The sequence below is a fragment of the Cebus imitator genome, unplaced genomic scaffold (assembly GCF_001604975.1).
Source record: "Cebus imitator isolate Cc_AM_T3 unplaced genomic scaffold, Cebus_imitator-1.0 Scaffold342, whole genome shotgun sequence".
Classification (NCBI taxonomy): domain Eukaryota; kingdom Metazoa; phylum Chordata; class Mammalia; order Primates; family Cebidae; genus Cebus; species Cebus imitator.
In genome coordinates, this window is record NW_016107657.1 from 548,711 (window position 1) to 566,798 (window position 18,088).

Sequence of the window (18,088 nt, forward strand, 5' to 3'; positions counted from 1 at the left end):
ATCCTTTCTTCTGCTTGGTCGATTCGGCTATTGAAACCTGTGTATGCTTCGTGAAGTTCTTGTGTTGTGGTTTTCAGCTCCATTAAGTCATTTATATTCTTCTCTAAGCTGTTTATTCTTGGTAGCATTTTGTCAAACCTTTTTACAAGGTTCCTAGTTTCTTTGCATTGGGTTAGAACATGTTCTTTTAGCTCACAGAAGTTTGTTATTACCCACCTTCTGAAGCCTGTTTCTCTCAGTTCATCAGACTCATTCTCCCTCCACCTTTGTTCCCTTCCTGGTGTGGAGTTGTGATCCTTTGGAGATCACAACTGGTGATTTGGAGGAGAGGCGTTCTGGCTTTTGGTGTTTTCATCCTTTTTGCGTTGGTTTCTTCCCATCTTTGTGGATTTATCTACCTGTGGTCTTTGAAGTTTGTGACTTTCAGATGGGGTCTCTGAGTGGATGTCCTTTTTGTTGATGCTGAAGTTATTTCTTTCTGTTTTTAAGTTTTCCTCCTAATCGCCAGACCCCTCTGCTGTAGGCTTGCTGGAGCTACATTCTAGACCGTGCTTGCCTGGGGATCACCCATGAGGGCTACAGAGGGCAGCAACGGTAGCGGTTGCTGCTAGTTTCTTTGTCTGTTATCTTTGTCCCAGAAGGGTACCTGCCAGATGTCAGCCTGAGCTCTCCTTTACGAGGTGTCTCTTTGGATATACAGGGGTCAGGGAACTGCTTGAGGAGACAGCCTGTCCCTCATAGGAGCTCAAGTGCTGAGCTGGTTGCTCCAGTGCTCCGTTCAGAGCTCTGGCCAGGTACGTGTAAGTCTGCTGCAGCAGAACTCGTAAATGCCTTTTTCCCCGGTGCCCTGTCTTAGGAAGGTGAGGCTTTATTATAAGTTCCTGACATGCTGCTGCCTTTTTTCAGAGATGCCCTGCCCAGCAAGGTGGTAGTCTAGCCACAGTCTGCCAGCAGAGGCATTACTGAGCTGCCATTGGCTCTGCCCAGCTGCTATGTGAACTTCCTGTTAGAGCTGCCTTGGTAATGGTGGTCTGCCTCAGTAATGGTGGACTGCCTCCGCAATGGCAGACTGTGTCGGTAATGGTGGACTGCCTCGGTAATGGCTGACGCCTTTCTTTCCACCAAGCTAGACTGTCCTGGGGCCAGCTGTGCTTGCTGCGAAACTCTTAATCTAGAGCATTTCAGATTGCTGGTCTTTGTTGGGTGTGGGACCCACTGAGTCAGATCACATGGCTCCCTGTTTCAGCCTCTTTTTTTTTCAGTTGAATAGGCAGCCCTGTATCCCAGGCGTTCCAGGCACCTGTTAAAACAGCTACCCGGATTTGTGTGAGTTTTTGTGTGGAGACCTGCAGTGTTGGCTGAAACAGCTGTGCTGGAAACTAATGGTGCTTTTCGGCCCAGTAATCTCCTGGTCTGTGGGCAGTAAAAACTCATTTGGAAATGTGGTGATCACTCACACTCTGCATTCTTCTCACTGGGAACTGCACTCCAGAGATATTCCTATTCAGCCATCTTGGATCTCTCTCCATAAACACTTTTCAAGCTTCTGTGTGCATCATGTTTGTTGATGTTCCATTGGTCAAAGTAAGCCACACTGTTGAACTTTTCATGGGCGGTGAGGAACACATCACAGTCTCTATTCTTCTCTATATTTTGTGTATATCTAAGCATTTCCACAGTACAAGTTAAAAAGACTGTTCAAGCATTGAAATTGGAACCACCATATGATCTAGCAATCCCACTTCTGGATGTTCACCAAAAAGAATTGAAATCAGGATTTTGGAAAGATTGGTACTCCCATGTTTTTGCAGCATTAGTCACAATAGTCAAAGTGTGGAACCAACGAAAATGTCCAGTGATGGATGAATCAATAAAGAAAATATCCTATATACATGCAGTGGAATATTGTTCAGTCTTAAGAAGAAAATCTTTACATTTCCTACAACTTGGGTGAAATTGGAGGACATTTTGCTAAGTGAAATGGCCGGCCACAGAAGGACAAATACAGCACATTTTCATGTATATGAGGTGTCTGAAATAGACTCACAGAAGCAGAGAGTAGGATGGCCGTTGCCAGAGACTAAGGAGAGGGGGTGAAAGAGAGCTGGCAATCAGCAAGCATAAAGTTTTAGTAATGCAAGATTAATAAGTTGTAGAAATATGCTATACCACATCGTCCCTCTAGTCAACAATATTGTTTTATACACTTAGAATCTGATTTAAAAAAATAGATCTCCTGTTGAATGTTTTTACTATAATAAATAAAAAGAAAAAAAAATTCTTTAGAAGAATGTTCAGGTCATTCCATGGCCTGAAAGACTGGTAGAAGTGGTTACAGATGTCACCTTAAGCTGCTCCTAACTGCTTTCTTGGTTACATGGGGATGTGTAAGCCATCAAGACTGGATTATGGACCCTACTTACTCCTCGCCCAAGTTTTTAGTTTACAAATAGTGTTCTACATTTAAAGAGTTAGAACATATGTGATGAGAGGTCCAACAGATGAATTCGCTCCATCACTTGGGAGAGAATAGAGATCTTTCAGGATTCGCTCTATCTCACTTTGTGTTACCATGGAGGACCTGCATTGTACTTGTATTTGTTTAGGTCTGACCCTTACCAAGGGTCCTGAATAAGCCTTGGGTTAAGAGCTGTACTCTCCAGGTGTTTTTTTTAGCTCCCAGCATTCCTGACTCTAAGCTGTAGTGCTCACTAGAATCTAAAGCATTTGGAAATGCCACCATAGCCTTGCATGTGCAAATGAAGTCTGTCTTCCTGTCATCACTGGGCACTGATGACTCTAGAATTCTTATTATAAAAACAAAATGATGAGTGAACAACAGCCTCTAATTTCTTGTTATGTTGTCCCTGACTGCCAAGCCCGAGGCTGCCCTTGGGTCTACCAAGATTCTGTAGCCAACTTGCTCTTCTTTTTTTAAGTAGCTTGATGTTTTGTCAGTTATCTGAACTTCAGAAAGCCCCAACTGCGTTCTATGTTATGATGTTGCCTTGATAATTTTTTTCAGATTTTTCTTGTCCTTCAGATTTTCTGGTTATCTCCATCTTCCTTGACAAAGGGCAGTTAAAGAGGATTTCACTTCATGCATACTATGTGCCTCTCTGAAAGGAATTGTGAGTGGAACATTACTTGATCCTTGGGCCTCTGAGGTTAGATAAAGAATTAGAAATATCTGAACTCTAGCCCCTAATCTTATCATTCTAAATGTGTGCTTAATAAGAAGCAGAATCAAGACATCAGGTCAGAATAAGTTCAAATGGTCTAGAATTTTTATATATAGAAATGAAAAAAAAAATTTGGCTAGAAACACTTAAAAATGCTGTCCTTTGTTAGGTGTGTGGTTGTTCTCAGACTTTCCCCACGGAATGTCATTTATAAAGTTGGGATGACAAATGTGCTCAACCAAATGCATAATATCACTTTAGTTCTTGCAGTTACAGTGCAGAAGAAGACTCCTGGGAAACAGAATTTCCCATGAGACTTTGTAAAGTTAGAGCTTTAGATTAACTTTTATCAATTCTTGCCTCAAACCTCCCAAAATTATGTTTGACTGGTGAATTCTAGGGGAGTAAAACAGTCAAAAGTTTGTTAAATTATCTTCACGTGTAAGAGTTTGTTACAAGATGCATCTAGCACATAGATGGAAGAGATTTCATGAAAGCTTGAGCTGGTAGAAACAGGTGGGACAGATAAGAGTGGATACACTCCTGGTAAACAGTCCGTGCATCTCAGGTGCTGATATGTCCCTGTGAACTGGAATGACAGTGGCCAACCTGGCCTTGCCTCAGCCAAGCTCACACCGGAACGCAGGTTTAAAACTTTAGACATGAGGGAGGCTGATTTTGCAATAGCCAGATTTTCTGCAGATAGGTGATGTTAAAGCCATATACTGTGGTTAGCTATCTAAATATATTCTCCATTCTCTCACATGGCAGAAATGTGACCAGAACACCCATAAGGCTGGAGAACTTGCATGTGTGGGGACTTGGAACCATGTGATTCCATGGTTGCCAAGTCGGAGAGACGGCTAGACTTAAATGAGCCTGGCCCATTTGGGCTGTGAGGTGGCCCAACCCACCAGTTCTGTGTGATTAAGAAATTTATGGGCATCTGAGGTCACTTCCTGTGAGAGCATGGATAGGGGAAGACAGTCATATTCATTGAGTACCACAAAGAAGGCCCTATCTTAGATGCTTTACACGAGTTACCTTTATGTAAGTGATTCTCATCACAGATCTGCAAGGACAATTCTATTAACTTCATTTGATGAGCCAGAGAGGGTACAAGTAATTTGTGGCAGGTCACACCTGGCTCATTAGTGCCACAGCCAGCATGCACACCAAGGTCTAGTTGACACCAAAACTTGTATTCTTTCTACTGTTCGGTTTTAAATAATGTAGACATAGGCATAAAAATTTAAAAGGCTAGAGATAGAGTCACTGGTTAGAAAGAGTGATCACGGATGAGGAGCAGAGCTGGATGCTAGAAGAGAGATGGAGGAGAGTTATGCAAAAGGACAGTTAGTTTTAATGTGAGCTGAGAAAGCCATGGTGTAAGATCCAGTACAGAGTGAGATTAAGAGGTAGAGAAGCTGTTCGCCTGCAGAAGGTACTACCTATTAAGAGATAGAGAAGCTGTTCGCCTGCAGAAGGTACTACCTAGACACAGGACCAAAAATATCCCTTGGAAAAAGGCAAAGGGTAAGAAAGGGTATGGGGCCAGTTGGCTCAGGTTTCCCCATGTAAGCCAAAGTGGCAAAATGCAAGCCAGTTATTCTTCTGCACAAATATGTATCACTCTTAGGAAACTCAAAAAAAATCTATTCTAGGAGTCGTCTATTTGTGTTGTGTGTCTTTGTGACTTGTGTGTGCAAACTTCTAGTAAAACTACAGGCTCCACCAAAACCCTGAACCAGGCTGCTGAGAGTAGCCTGATAGTACAGCAGCTGTCAGCCAAGATTGTAAAATTGAGCGGTACCTGCTATTGGACTAGGCCTCTTAGAAAGATTTATGAGTGAGGCCAATTCCCATTCACCTGTGTCTTGTGGCCGTGGCCACTTTTGAACACCCTCTTTGGGAAAGCAAATTCACTGGGGACCAGCTACCACTAGGCTTCAGGAGGGATTCAGGCTCATGGAGCAGAAAAGAGGCAAGGGTAGGCAAGGAGAGATGAAGGCCCAGGAAATGGAAATTCTGGGGTGCAGAATTATTTAGATTCCATCCAATTACAAAAATATTTCTCACACTCACTGGTCATATTGGCTGCCCCTTTCGTGTCTGTTTGATGGGAAGAACCCACAGTGGCAGGCATCTTCCAGTGCCCAGCCTGTGTTTGGCCTGGACACATGTGTTTGTAAAGACCTGGCAGGGAAGCTGAGGCCTGCCATTTGGGAAGACAGAGTTAAAAATCTCTATTAGGACAACCCTGAAATGCAGTCACACCCAAGGTCTGTGAAAGGATGCCAAGCCTGACCTTGCACTGGGCACGCTCTGCTTTTCCAGGTGGCCCTCAGGCACGAGGATGGCGATGAGACTGCGGAGCCACCCCCCAGCGGGCGCCGGGACCGGAGGAGAGCCAGTGTGTGTTCCAGTGGTGGGGGCGAACACCGGGGCCTGGACCGCAGAAGGAGCCGCAGGCATTCAGTGCAGAGCATCAAGAGCACCCTGTCAGCTCCCACCAGTCCCTGCTCCCAGTCAGCTCCCAGCTTCAAGCCCAGCCAAGTGCAAGATCTACGTGAAAAGTAAGCATTAAGTTGGCAGTGGAGTGGGGTGCGAGGATGCCACCCGAAAGAGAGAGGAAGGCTACAGCCCACAGGTGCCCGCCACTCTCCCCTTTCTGCTAGCCAGCTTGTATCCCCACAAACCCTGCCCTGGCATTGTTCCCTACCTCTTCTGGACCATTAAACCACCAGCCAGACATCTCAGGGAATTTCCCATGCAAGGTGGCCACTGGTGACTTTCACAGACTTGATCTTACTAATCCCAGGAACTCTTTTTCAGCTACCTGTTTTTTAAAAGTATTATTTGCCATCTCAGTTAATAACTGTTCAGAAAAGCCGTGTTTTATCAAATGGGAAAGACTTCAAAACACAGAACTTCGGCCTAGAAATAAATGGTATGCCACTGTAGGAATGTGAGGTTGGAAGAGTCTTGTAATAGTCCTGACAATACAGGGCTATCTCCAGGTTGGTTTTAGTTAAACCGAATAATAACCCAGTAAATACTAATTTCAGTAAATACTAATTCCATCATTTAGTCTGAAACATTTTTATTGAGTGTCTGTTAGAAGCTAGGACTATTCAAAGCCATGAAGGTATGTAAATAAATAGAAAGGTCCCATCTCTGTCCCTGTGAGATTCATGTTTGGGTTGGGAGGAAGAATAAGAAAGGTAGATAGAAAAAAAAAAATGTAACGATTGGCAATCCTGTGAGTTATTATGTGTATTTAAAGTAAAAAGTTTGACAAAATCTGCCAAACCAGAGTGGTTCTATAATATAGAGGTACAACAAAAGGCTTGCCATGTCTGCTCCAGGGTCTGGGTCCAGTTATATCTTCCCAAATGTATGCTCTGAAGTCACTGGGATGATGGACTATAGGGGCCAGTCCCTCCCACCCAAGTCCACAGGGGCCAACTGACACATTCCCATCCTGCTGCTGAGAGACTGAAAGTGGTAAGTGCTCATATCACTTGGCTGGAGCATCCTCCCCCATCATAGAGATCCTCCTGGGAGTCAAATTTAGGTTACCAGGCTACATGACAAGGAAGAAAATCACTCAGAATAAGTTGGATGACCTTAAGAAAGAGTGATCAAGTTATGTTCCTCCTTTCCATCTCTAAGGGAATACCCCACCGGCACCAAGAGGTGCCCCAAACAATCTGATTCTCATGGGATCATTTGAGCAGGACCCAGGCCATGCCTTTAGATGCCTGTTACCCCAGAAGAAGGAGGAGGGCATTGGTCTGAGAGAGATGTGCAACCATGATCCATATTAATACCCCTTTTCTACCTCATAATCCCAGGTGCCCTCTCCCTACAGATTTTTAGGTTTCTGAGAGTATTTTTACAACAACCTCTATTTTAGTGAAAAGAAGACCTAAACTTCCAAACAGATTAAGGAACAATAGCATTTACCATGAGCATTGCATCTTGTCATCTAGGACCTTAAAGAAACTCAGCCGGTTCTCAAACAAAAAGCCCTTGAAGCTCTCTTCCAGCTGGCTTGAGAAATTAACATGAAGAGAGTTCAGAAAATTGTATACAGCCATCTGAATAAAAGCCTGTGTATAAAACCACCAAAGATGCTGAAGTTAGGAGCTAGGAGGACCTTGTCAGTAGTGCTGGATGTTCTCCTGCTCCATCGTGTTTGTTCCTTGTCTGTTTCTTGCTGTTACACTTTTCGAGGATCCCTGTGTTGTGAGTTCAGATGACAATGCTTTGTGGTAGGCTGGCAAGGAGGATGGTGTGGAAGTGGACTGTCCTGGGCACAGTTCACAGTCTTGAAGTGCTGGACTCAGTAGGATCTGAAACAGGGAACCAGAGATGCCGCTCTGAATGCTATTTGCTTCATTCTTGTTGGAATTTCATTTTACTGTGATTATTACTTCAACATTAATTTAGTAGCATTTGAGAAAAATATAGTTTGCAGCTTGTAACAATAGATGACATTGTATGCATCTAGATTGATGATCATGAAGTGACTTCATTTATGAAGCCTGTTGGAGGGATTTTGCCTGTGACCCCAAAGTGATGGCACGATTTTGATGAGGCAGGAGTGAGATTGTGGGAAGGGGTGGTGAGATGCAGAATGGGAAGTGATTTCTGCCCACATAGCTTAGTCACCTGCTCAACATCTGTGCCTCAAAACAGTACCTTAGAATCAAGTAGCTCATTGTGCTCTGTCCCCTGGAGACCTTGAAAGACACAGAAGCATGCCTAATGCACATTGCTCTTCAGCTCTGCAAATGTCCCGGCTGTACTTAACATTAGCTTGTAGCAACATGCCTGCAGATACCACATATGAAGAATTTGGGGATGGATTTTATAACTCAGTGATGCCACCTTTTGTAAACAAGGTAGAAATATGCTTTAGAAGGGAATTCATGTTGTTCTAAAAAAATATAGGACAGTCTCCACTCAGATGGTCCTTTTGCATCACTTGAATTTAACTCTCAATCATCCTCTGTAAGATTCAGACAGGACAGGTGTTATTATCCTCACTGTACAAGCGAGAAAACAGATGGGGCTAAGTGCTTTATTCTAAATCACAGGACTAGGGCTGAGCCATGGGGTAAGTGCACGTCTTTGGCCCTTGGCTCTCAATGTCGAAAGTATTCAAACCACTTCTCAGCCAACCACATCCCACCAACCACTCCTAAACATACTCCTCAAGTGAGATGATTAGAGAGACAATTTGATTTACATACCTGGTAGGTATTTTTTTAATTGAGGTAAATACAAAAATTCAAAGACTTGCAAAGAAATGCTTAGTCTCCCTCTAGACTTAAGCCAGCTATATGCTTTAATTTTACAAAAGACTAATAAGAGCCTGAATTCAGATTGGTTTGCTTTGTTTTCTTAAGAAATAGAACTCCACACTGAGCATTTGCCCAATAAGGTACAAGTTTGTTGGTCATTGGTCAACTAAAAGCATCTTTATGGGACCATGTGTGCCATAATGAGTTTTATCTTTGCACTTAACATTTGCAAATTTCATTGGAAGGAGAAAAGAATCTTAGGACTAGAAAGTTCTTAAAATTTATCCATCCCAAAGCAGGAGCCCTTCCTGTCACATTCCCAAGAGATGGGGTACACTTCTAGGTGTGGGTGTTCTCTTTCCCAGGGTACTCCCCTGCCCTTGAATATTCTGTTTATCCAGGTTCTTTCTCTGTTGGAAAAAACAGTGCTGCTTCCTGCTCTGTGTGTCAGTCTTTCTGATATCAAACACTGCATGGGACTTAACACATGAACTTTCAGTTTCATCCTGCTAATTTCCACACAACATTCCAAACTATAAAAGTAATTTTGAATTTCGTTCAGTCACTAACGTTAACAGTTGTACCATGCAGCTTTCAGTCATGTGTATATTTTAATGTACATGGAAGAGTGACCTGGCAGATAGTGGATGTTAACAAGTGGTTAGGGAGTAGAGGGTCCAGACTAGTGCCACGTGCCTTAGCGGCAGGGTATGCAAACTTTCTGTCAAGGGCCAACTAATATGTTAAGCTTAGAGGACCAGACAGTCTCCATTACACCTACTCAACTGAATTCTGCCTTTGTAGCACTTCAGCAGCCATTGGCCACTGGTACTGGCATGAGCATGGCTGCATTCCAGTGACATTTTATTTATGGACACTGAGATTTGAAGTTTACATGTCATGAAATATTATTCTTTTGATTTTTTTTTCAACCATTAAAAATCTGAAAGCCACTCTTAGCTCACAGGCCATATAAAAACAGGTGGGAGGCCAGACGTAGCCCACAGTCTGTAGTTTGCCAACCCCTGTCCCAAGGGTCTGGGTGTCTTGAGGAAGGGTGGGGGAAAATGACATTTAATTGGCAAAGGAGAGTATGCGACGTGTGAGAGAAAAATCCACCGTGTTGTGTGTGAGGGTTAGGGGAACAGCATTCTTAGTTTTGGAGTTAGAGCAAGGAAGTCAAAGGAATATTCTGTGAAGAGATTGAGATTATAGGGGACTTTGCTGATGGCTTATCATGAGATCCCAGAGCACAGAGGAAGATTGAGGGGTTGGAGAAGGGCAGGAGATAAGCTAGATTGAGGGACATGTGGAGAGGAGGGGCTGTGTGATGAGTCCAGGGGAGGTTGGACTGAACAGGGAGATTATGGCAGGCCGGGACTGGTCACAGTGGTCCCGCCAGGCAGTGGTTCTTGACTAGGAGTGATTTTGCCACCTATGAGACATCTAGACACATTTGTGGTTGTTGTAACTGGGACAGGGTGGTGCGACTGGCATCTAGTGGGTAGGGTCCAGGAATGCTGTTCTACTAAGCACAGGATAGCTTCTGGCAAACAAAGAATTATCTGTTTTAAATGTCAGTAGTGTTGAATCTGAGAAATTCTGCCTTAGGGAAAGGCAGATCATTGGTTATATTATCCACATGATGCTGAGGTAGAAAGTGTTTTGGCCGTTGGAAGGGCTAGAGTTCCACGTTAGAAGCATGTGGAACTCTGTGCACCTACCTTAAATGTTCATGTGCATGGGTCAAAATTGACCTTTTTCAGAGAATATAATAAATCAGCTAAAACACAGATCTATAGAAGACATTTCTAGTTTAAAAAAAATCCATTGGTATTTTAAAAACAACTGTCATGCAAACAGTATTTCTTAAAGGAGATACGAATTGTCTTCCACAGCTGACTGGTTACTCTGGGCTACCAGATGGTTTACAGTAGAGTCCTTTTGTGATTTTGCTTTAAGCCTATTTAGCAAAGTTTTATACTTCAAATTCTTAGGAAATATGCTTGAACCCTTTTAGGTGACCAAGGCTTGCCTACATCTCTTGTTACTCTCAGTAACTGAATTGCCCAACATATCCAATTCTAATTGGCTTCATTCATATCCATTATTCCAAAAAATTGACATAATGGAATGTGACACCAGCCTAAAACAAGTTGGCAAGAAAGAATAATGATTATGTAAGAGAGGTGTGATAGTCTACAGCCAGGTGTCACGTACCTATTCAGAGGTAGAGGAAGCCAGCACAGTCTCACCAGAGATGTTCAAGTGGAGTCAAGGAATCAGCATTGAGAAGCAGCAGTGGGCAGCTCTCCTCTTGGCTGGCAATATTGTCAACTGACGGTCAAGAAGGAAAAAAGTTAAATATAAGAATTGCTATTTTTTTCCATGTAAGTTAAATGATGGTTAAAGAAAAATTGCCTAATATATGTTATACAGAAGTCTTAATTCTAATTAATGCCAAGTGATAAGGATCTATAAATGGGTTTTGTGGGAGTCAGGAGTTGTGCCTAGGCCTTGAGCTTGTAGTCGGGAGCACAACAGTCTGACCTACAGACATACTTGACCCTAAAGCAGCAGAGAAAAGATGTGGCCTGGCCTCAGCTGGTCCAGAAGCAGGAGAGACCATGCTCAGATGGGCTGCAGGCCAGGAGTACTGGTTTGGGAGTGGAGAGCCCACTTGAGCTGCAGGGAGAAGTCTGGCGAGGGTTTCATGTGGGGCAGGGTGCAGAGACCAGCACTGGAAGCTCAGCCCGCACCTGACAGAGAACAGACCATAGCTCCTAAGGATGGAGGGAGCACTCGGTCCTCACAAATCCTCACCGGAGGGCTGTTTAGAATCACTATGGTCTTGGGCATAGGAGGGAGGTATTGAAGCATTGGGAGGGCAAGTTCAGAACCCGGCTCTCCCATAATAACTCTGTGTCAATTTGTATATGTCCATTGGCTCAATAGTAGGCACTAAATAAATAGCGACTCTACATGTTTTTAAATAAAAATGATAGGATTTAAAGATGTGGTGCCAACTATGTGATGTAACATGGAGACAGTGGTACCATATATTGCAAAGATGAATATGACAGTAACAGCTGCAACAACAGCTAGCCTTTACTGGGCACTTAATCACTGACCAGGCATTATGCTGAGCACTTCAAGTGTACAAACTCCATTTCTGCTATTACATCACGATATAGGTACTGTTATTATTGCCGTGTGACAGGAGGGGACGCTGAGGCACAGGGAATTGAAGTACCTTGCCCAAGGTCCCACAGCAAATATATGGTGGAGCTGATTCTAGAGTTCAGGTGGTCTAGCTCCAGAGTCCACATCCTCATCATTCTCCTAGATAACCCTGATTTCTGGACTCTGTGGAAATAAATACTAGCTGAGTGCTTGGCAATTAGTAAGCAATTAGTAAATGCACACTGCTGTATTTATTATTGCACCTGTATTTTTCATATCAGTACATTAAAAAGTTATTGTCTAATGTTCCATTATATAGATATACCATATTACCAGAATGCTGTCATTCATTTTGCTATGGCTTGGTTCCAGTTTTTTCTAGTTCCAAATTTGCTGTAATGAACATACACACTGATGCACATACACATGCTTGTGTATATATGTTAGCATTAGCACTCTAGAATTCTAGACAGTGGACACTTACATTTTAAATATTGATATCAACATATTGCTCTCCAAAAAGGCTGTTTGGGTTTACTCTTTATCAGCATATGACTTACCATTGTCCCACACCATCACTGAATATTAGGAGTTTTTCAAGATTTTTGTAGTATTGAAAAGTGAAATGTGGTGCCTCAGCACTGTAATTTGCATTTTTTATTACTACTGAGGCTGTGCAACTTTAATTGCTTCATTAGCTATTAACATTTCCTTTTCTCAGTGTTGCCTGTAAATATTCTTTGTTCATTTGTCTCCTGAATGGTTTGCCCATTTTAATTGACCTGCAACTTGTCTTCATTTTTAATATGGAAACCTTCACATTCAAAAATAGAATATAAGTATTCTTTACACATTTTAGAAAATAATATTTTGGCCATTTTTTCTCTGTCTCTCAAATATCTTTTAACTGAATTTATGAGGCCTCTCATCATATGCACTAAACATATTTGTTACGGTGTCCAATTTGTGAGTCCTGTCCTGTGTGGCTTTTCGGCATCATGCTTGCTCAGCAATGTGTGTCCTGGGAAAATGCTATACTATTCTTCCTTCAATGTCTAGGAGGTAAGCAATGGAAGAAGTGGTGATGGAGCCATGTTAGCAGTGGTGAATCTGTATGGATCTGCATCAACTCGATTCTTGCCTCCTCGAAGGAAAGAATTTGTCTGAGGGGCAAAAGACAAAATGAGAGACCAAGACAAGTTTTTGAGCAGGAGTGAGAGTTTATTAAAAAGTTTTAGAGCAGGAAGGAAGGAAAGTAAAGTACACTTGGAAGAAGGCTAAGCAGGTGCTTTAAGAGATTCAGGTGCACTCTTTGGCCTTTGACTTGGGATTTTATACATTGACATGGTTCCAGGGCTTGTGTCTCTTCTACCCTGATTCTGCCCTTGGGGTGGGCTGTCTGCATGCGCAGTGGCCTGCTGACACTTGGGAGGGGCTGCATGTGCAGTGCGGTTACTGAAGTTGTGTGCATGCTCACTTGAGGCGTTTTCCCCTTACCTTCCAGTGTTCCTAGAGGAAGGCCATATACCAGTTATTCTGCCATTTTGCCTTTTAGTGCACGTGCTTGAGTCTAGTCACCCAACTCCTGAGATCTTATCCAAGAAGCTGCTGATCACTAGCTTTATCTGTTTTCTATCTCTTAGGAGACTGCCTTTCCCTGGCACCAGCTGTGACAAATTATTATTTTAAAGAGACAGTTTAACAACTGTCTGACCATCACCTGATGGTCACCGGACATTCCTGGAGTCGGGGGACACTCTCCTTCCCTAGTGATGTCTACCTAACTACCTACTCTAACACCAGCTTTTATGGAGGACTCTCTTTGTGCTGGCTATTGAACTAAGCAATTTTACGTATATTTTAAATTCCATGAAGAAGGTAGAAGTATCATACCCATTTTACAGGTGAGGAACTGAGACACGCAGATTAAGGAGCTTGTCTCCAGATTACAGAGGCTCTGCTGGGTTGGGACCCAGGCAGTCAGAGTCCACAGCCTGCACTCAGAACCTAACATACCTGAAACTACTTTCTGAATCTATATAATGTGTTCAGTAATGAGAATGTTTTATCTTTTGAGGATGGATTAGATTTGTTGAGAAAGCAAAAAAATCACTCAGGGCAAATGTTTTACTGGAACTTGGTAATCCTAGTGAGCTCCAATTTTTAGTCACTGTTTGATTTTGATTCTGAAATCTTACTGATTTGCTTGTTTTTCTCATAAATGGGCACTGAAGAAGACATTTTAAGGAGGGGAATTCTGAAAATGTTCAGAGCAATAGCTGTAACACTGGAAGAAGGCTTTCCAGTTAATCATAAGTAACTAACCATTACCTTGGTGATGGAGTAAGGGAAGGTATAGAGAAGGGAAACTCATGGCTGAAAGGAAGCCAGAGTTAACTATCAATTATGGGGAGGCTGCGGAGGAGCAGAGACCTAAGCCATCCTCACTTTCTGAGGATGCCAATTAGTGGCCCAGCAGGTGGTAGGATGAGGGTAGCCAAGCCTTGGGGCTGTGCCTCTGGGGTGGGAGCTGGAGGGAGGCAATTAGAGGGGTGTTGTTTTCTGTTTTCCGGCAGGAGTGAAGAAGAGTTTTGGCATCTCTTCACCAGCCACAGGAAGCAGTGGGCAAATCGGGGAGCCTAATTATGGAATTGTGCGGGGGGGGGGTGAGCTCATCTTCCCATGTTTTGACAGGAAGGAGGTGTGTTTAAATGCCTAAGTTTTAAGGCAGCACAGTTTCCCATACCTTGTCCACAAAACTTCATTACCAGGATTATGGAATTCATCCTGGGTCTGCAGTAGAATAGCAGAATAGTAGAGCAGCCCTATCTCTTTCTTGGAAGCAGCTGGCAATGAGCGATCTATTTGCAAGCAAAAGACATACTGTGAGATGAGATGTTATACAATGTTCATCTACAAAATCTGCAACTCGGGCGACCTGCTCAGTCCTGGCTCCTGGAGGAAGGCTGGCCATATGCAGTGAAGGAGCAACAGGTGAGGTGGGGCAGGTGAGGCATAGGCGTGGTTGTGTGTAAACTCAGGATGATGCTACCTGTACTCCTTAATACGGTGGTGGGAGAGTTAAAATAACACAAATATGTGCTTTGCCCAGTGCTTTTATTATCATCAATCCATGCCCTGGAGCATTCACGGATATTACTCTGTTAAAGAAGTTAATTGTTAAATGAATATGAACATGAATTGGAGAAAATATTTTGTGCACCCGCATAAACATGCTAGGGGATTTCATAAGAAGTAGATTAACAACCACGGGTACCATGAGTGGCAAGTAGCTACTTGGGAAGATTTATCTGATGGTAAGTGACTTGCTGTAAATGGGATTAACTGACAAGGGTGGTGACCTCCTGACAAAAGTATGATTGGAATATAGCCAGTGATTCAGCAGTGTCCAAGAGATGCATGCTGAGCATTGAATAGCAAAGGGTGGCCTGGAGAGAAGAGGGCTGGAAGAGTGAGCTTAGAAATGGGAGGAACTGTACTGACTAAAGGCAGAGGCACTGGGGCATGAGGAAGAAGTTACTTTGCAATGCTCCTGATATCTGGGGCAGGAATGGTTTCTCAAATATTTGCTGTGACCAGATTGCAAATTTCTTGTAGGTTTGAACTTTGCTGAATTGAATCTTGGGATCTTTCTCGGTTCTAAAGAAATTGGCAAAATTTTATCCTTAAAGCCAAATGGAGCTACTGATGAATTTCAAGTGATTAAGTGAAAATCAGTGTAGTGTTTCTGCAGGAGCAATCTCGGCATTCAGTATGGGGAGTTCACTGGAGGAGAGCAGGCTGCACAAGAAGATTGGCGCCAGGCTTTTGCTGGTCCAGGAAGGCATGCAGAGGGCCTGACTGAAGCAGAGGCAGAGAGAAGGGAAAGTAGATGGAGGTGATGAGAATGCAGGAGGCTGTGGTTTGTAGGACAGTGACTGGATTGCATGGTGTCAAAGACAAAGGGGCCTGAAATGATTCCCCAGCAATCAGTAACCTGGGCCGGTCAGTAAGCTCTGGGAGGCATCTATGGATCAGGTGGGTGGAAATTCCCATAGTCAACTGGATAGGCAATTCTGGAACTCCCCTACCTGTGGGTGATAATTGAAGCTCTAGTTTAGAGGTCCTAACCCAGGAAAAATAAACTGTATGAGCAGATAGGTGGTTGGGGAAAACCCTGCAAGAGAATGTACAGAACTTTCATCTCATAAAATGAAGAAACTGAGAGCATCACCCACATTCCAAGTCAATGAACCTTGGCATTGGTTATCAAGTGTGACTGTTTCTCAGGCTAGAGTGGACTTACGTGGTACAAGGGTTCTGAAAGAAACAATCTGTTGACCATGGGAATGGAGGTGAACACACTTCAGACAGGTTTAAGTTTCTAGTTGAATCTTTGACTTGCTTTGAGAGTTTTCTTCTTTTAGTGCCAAGCTTCCCTTCGACCTGTCCAAACCTTACATCTCCTGTAATATGCACCTTATCATCTGTATTCTGAATGTTCACAGCACTTTCTTATAAGGCTTGGTTTTTGCTGGTAGTCCACCCAGGCATGGGCATGAGTCATCCAACTAGAGAATAAGGATCTCTCTCTATAGCCCTGTGCAACTCACAGGATCCCTTTGGAGGTACAGCAGGGGATTTCTAAAGAATACTGAGCTGAGTTGATCAAATCCAGACATGGAAAGAAGAATGAGATTATTTTGTCTTGATAAGAGCCTGTGGAGGCAGCCTGGTGGTAAGTGTTCATTGATGAAGGTTAAACAAATAGGGAAATAAAACCCTGAGCATGTAGGTTGAAGGGGCCAAATTTGACAACAGAAAAATCCATCTAGGCAGAGGTGATGCTGGTGTGAATCATTTTGCAAGGGAGTCTTCTGGGAATAGGCTTTGGAAATTGAAGAAGGCCCAGTGAGAGAAACCTGGAGAAGGTTATGATCATCTCACTCCAGCTTGTGTTTAGTGGCTGATAGTGATGACAGAGGCATCATGTTCATGTTGCAAAAATATTTATTGTTTCTAAATGAGGTAATATTTATGTTTCAGAGACTAGTTGGAATTAACATGGGCTATAATCATGGTCCAAATATGTCTTATGGTGCCCTATATCATGGTTTCATCCATTTACCTATTGGGTATAGGGCTCTGGTGAGAGGGGCAGGGAGAGTGACAGGGCAAGGGATGGGAGCTAGTGAACGTCCTGTGTACATGAATACCGTCAGATGAGCTGATGGTGTTCAGGAAAGAATCTAAAGATGGAAGGATTCATGGCTTCTTCCAGTCCTTAGAAGAGGCTTTTTTTTTTTTTTTTGAGATGGAGTTTTGCTCTTGTTGTCCAGGCTGCAGTGCAATGGTGTGATCTCAGCTTACTGCAACCTCTGCCTCCAAGGTTCAAGCGATTCGCCTGCCTCAGCCTCCTGAATAGCTGGGATTACAAGCACACACCACTATGCCCGGCTAATTTTTGTATTTTTAGTAGAGGTGGGGTTTCTCCATGTTGGTCAGGCTGGTCTCAAACTTCTGACCTCAGGTAATCTACCTGCCTTGGCCTCCCAAAATTCTGGGATTACAGGCAGGAGCCATTGCATCCAGCAAAAGAGGCATTTTTTTCCAGCCACAAAGAATTGATCATAGACAGAGGTATCACAATAGAGTGGTTAGAAGTATGGACACTAGAGCTGGACTTCCTAGGTTCAATTTTGGCTTACTAGCTATGATCCTGGGCAAATTTCTGAACCTCCCGGTGCCTCAGCTCCTCATCTGTGAATGGGGGTATTCATAGTCCCTACCTCAAGGTTCCTATGAGTACTGAAGGAGGGAACCATGTGAACTGCTTAGCATAAGTACACCTGGCACAGAGTTTGTTAAGTAAATAGAATAAATGAGGAACTATAGCCATCCCAAGGAGAGCCTGCCTTCCCCAGAGAGATCCTTGGGAGGCAGAGCAAGGCAAAAGACAGGGAAGCCTATTCCTGGCCCTCAGAAAGTGCCCTGCAGAGGTCTTGCACAGTGGCTTATGTCTGTAATCACAACACTTTAGGAGGTCAAGGCAGGTGGACCGCTTCAGCCTAGGAGTTCGAGACCAGCATGGGCAACATGGCAAAACATCATCTCTCTACAAAAATTAAAAAAAAAAATTAACCAGGCATGGTGGTAGTCCCAGATACGTGGGAGCCTGAGGTGGGAGGATTGCTTAATCCTCAGAGACGGAGATCACAATGAGCCAAGATCACGCCAGTGCACTCCAGCCTGGGTGACAGAGTGAGTATCTCAAGAAACAATAAAACAAAACAGGCCGGGCGCGGTGGCTCAAGCCTGTAATCCCAGCACTGTGGGAGGCCGAGGCGGGTGGATCACGAGGTCAAGAGATAGAGACCATCCTGGTCAACATGGTGAAACCCCGTCTCTACT

General features: G+C 43.5%; 1 protein-coding gene across 12 annotated transcripts in view; it reads left to right on the forward strand.

The window, feature by feature from the left end:
- FHOD3 (formin homology 2 domain containing 3) overlaps positions 1 to 18,088 on the forward strand; it is a 487,025-nt gene that overhangs the window by 327,539 nt on the left and 141,398 nt on the right. For all 12 annotated transcript variants that reach the window (XM_037730378.1, XM_037730382.1, XM_037730380.1 and 9 more), the window contains one exon: positions 5,520 to 5,758. In XM_037730378.1, the coding sequence (XP_037586306.1) occupies positions 5,520 to 5,758 (239 nt within the window). The remainder of the gene's footprint in view (positions 1 to 5,519; positions 5,759 to 18,088) is intronic.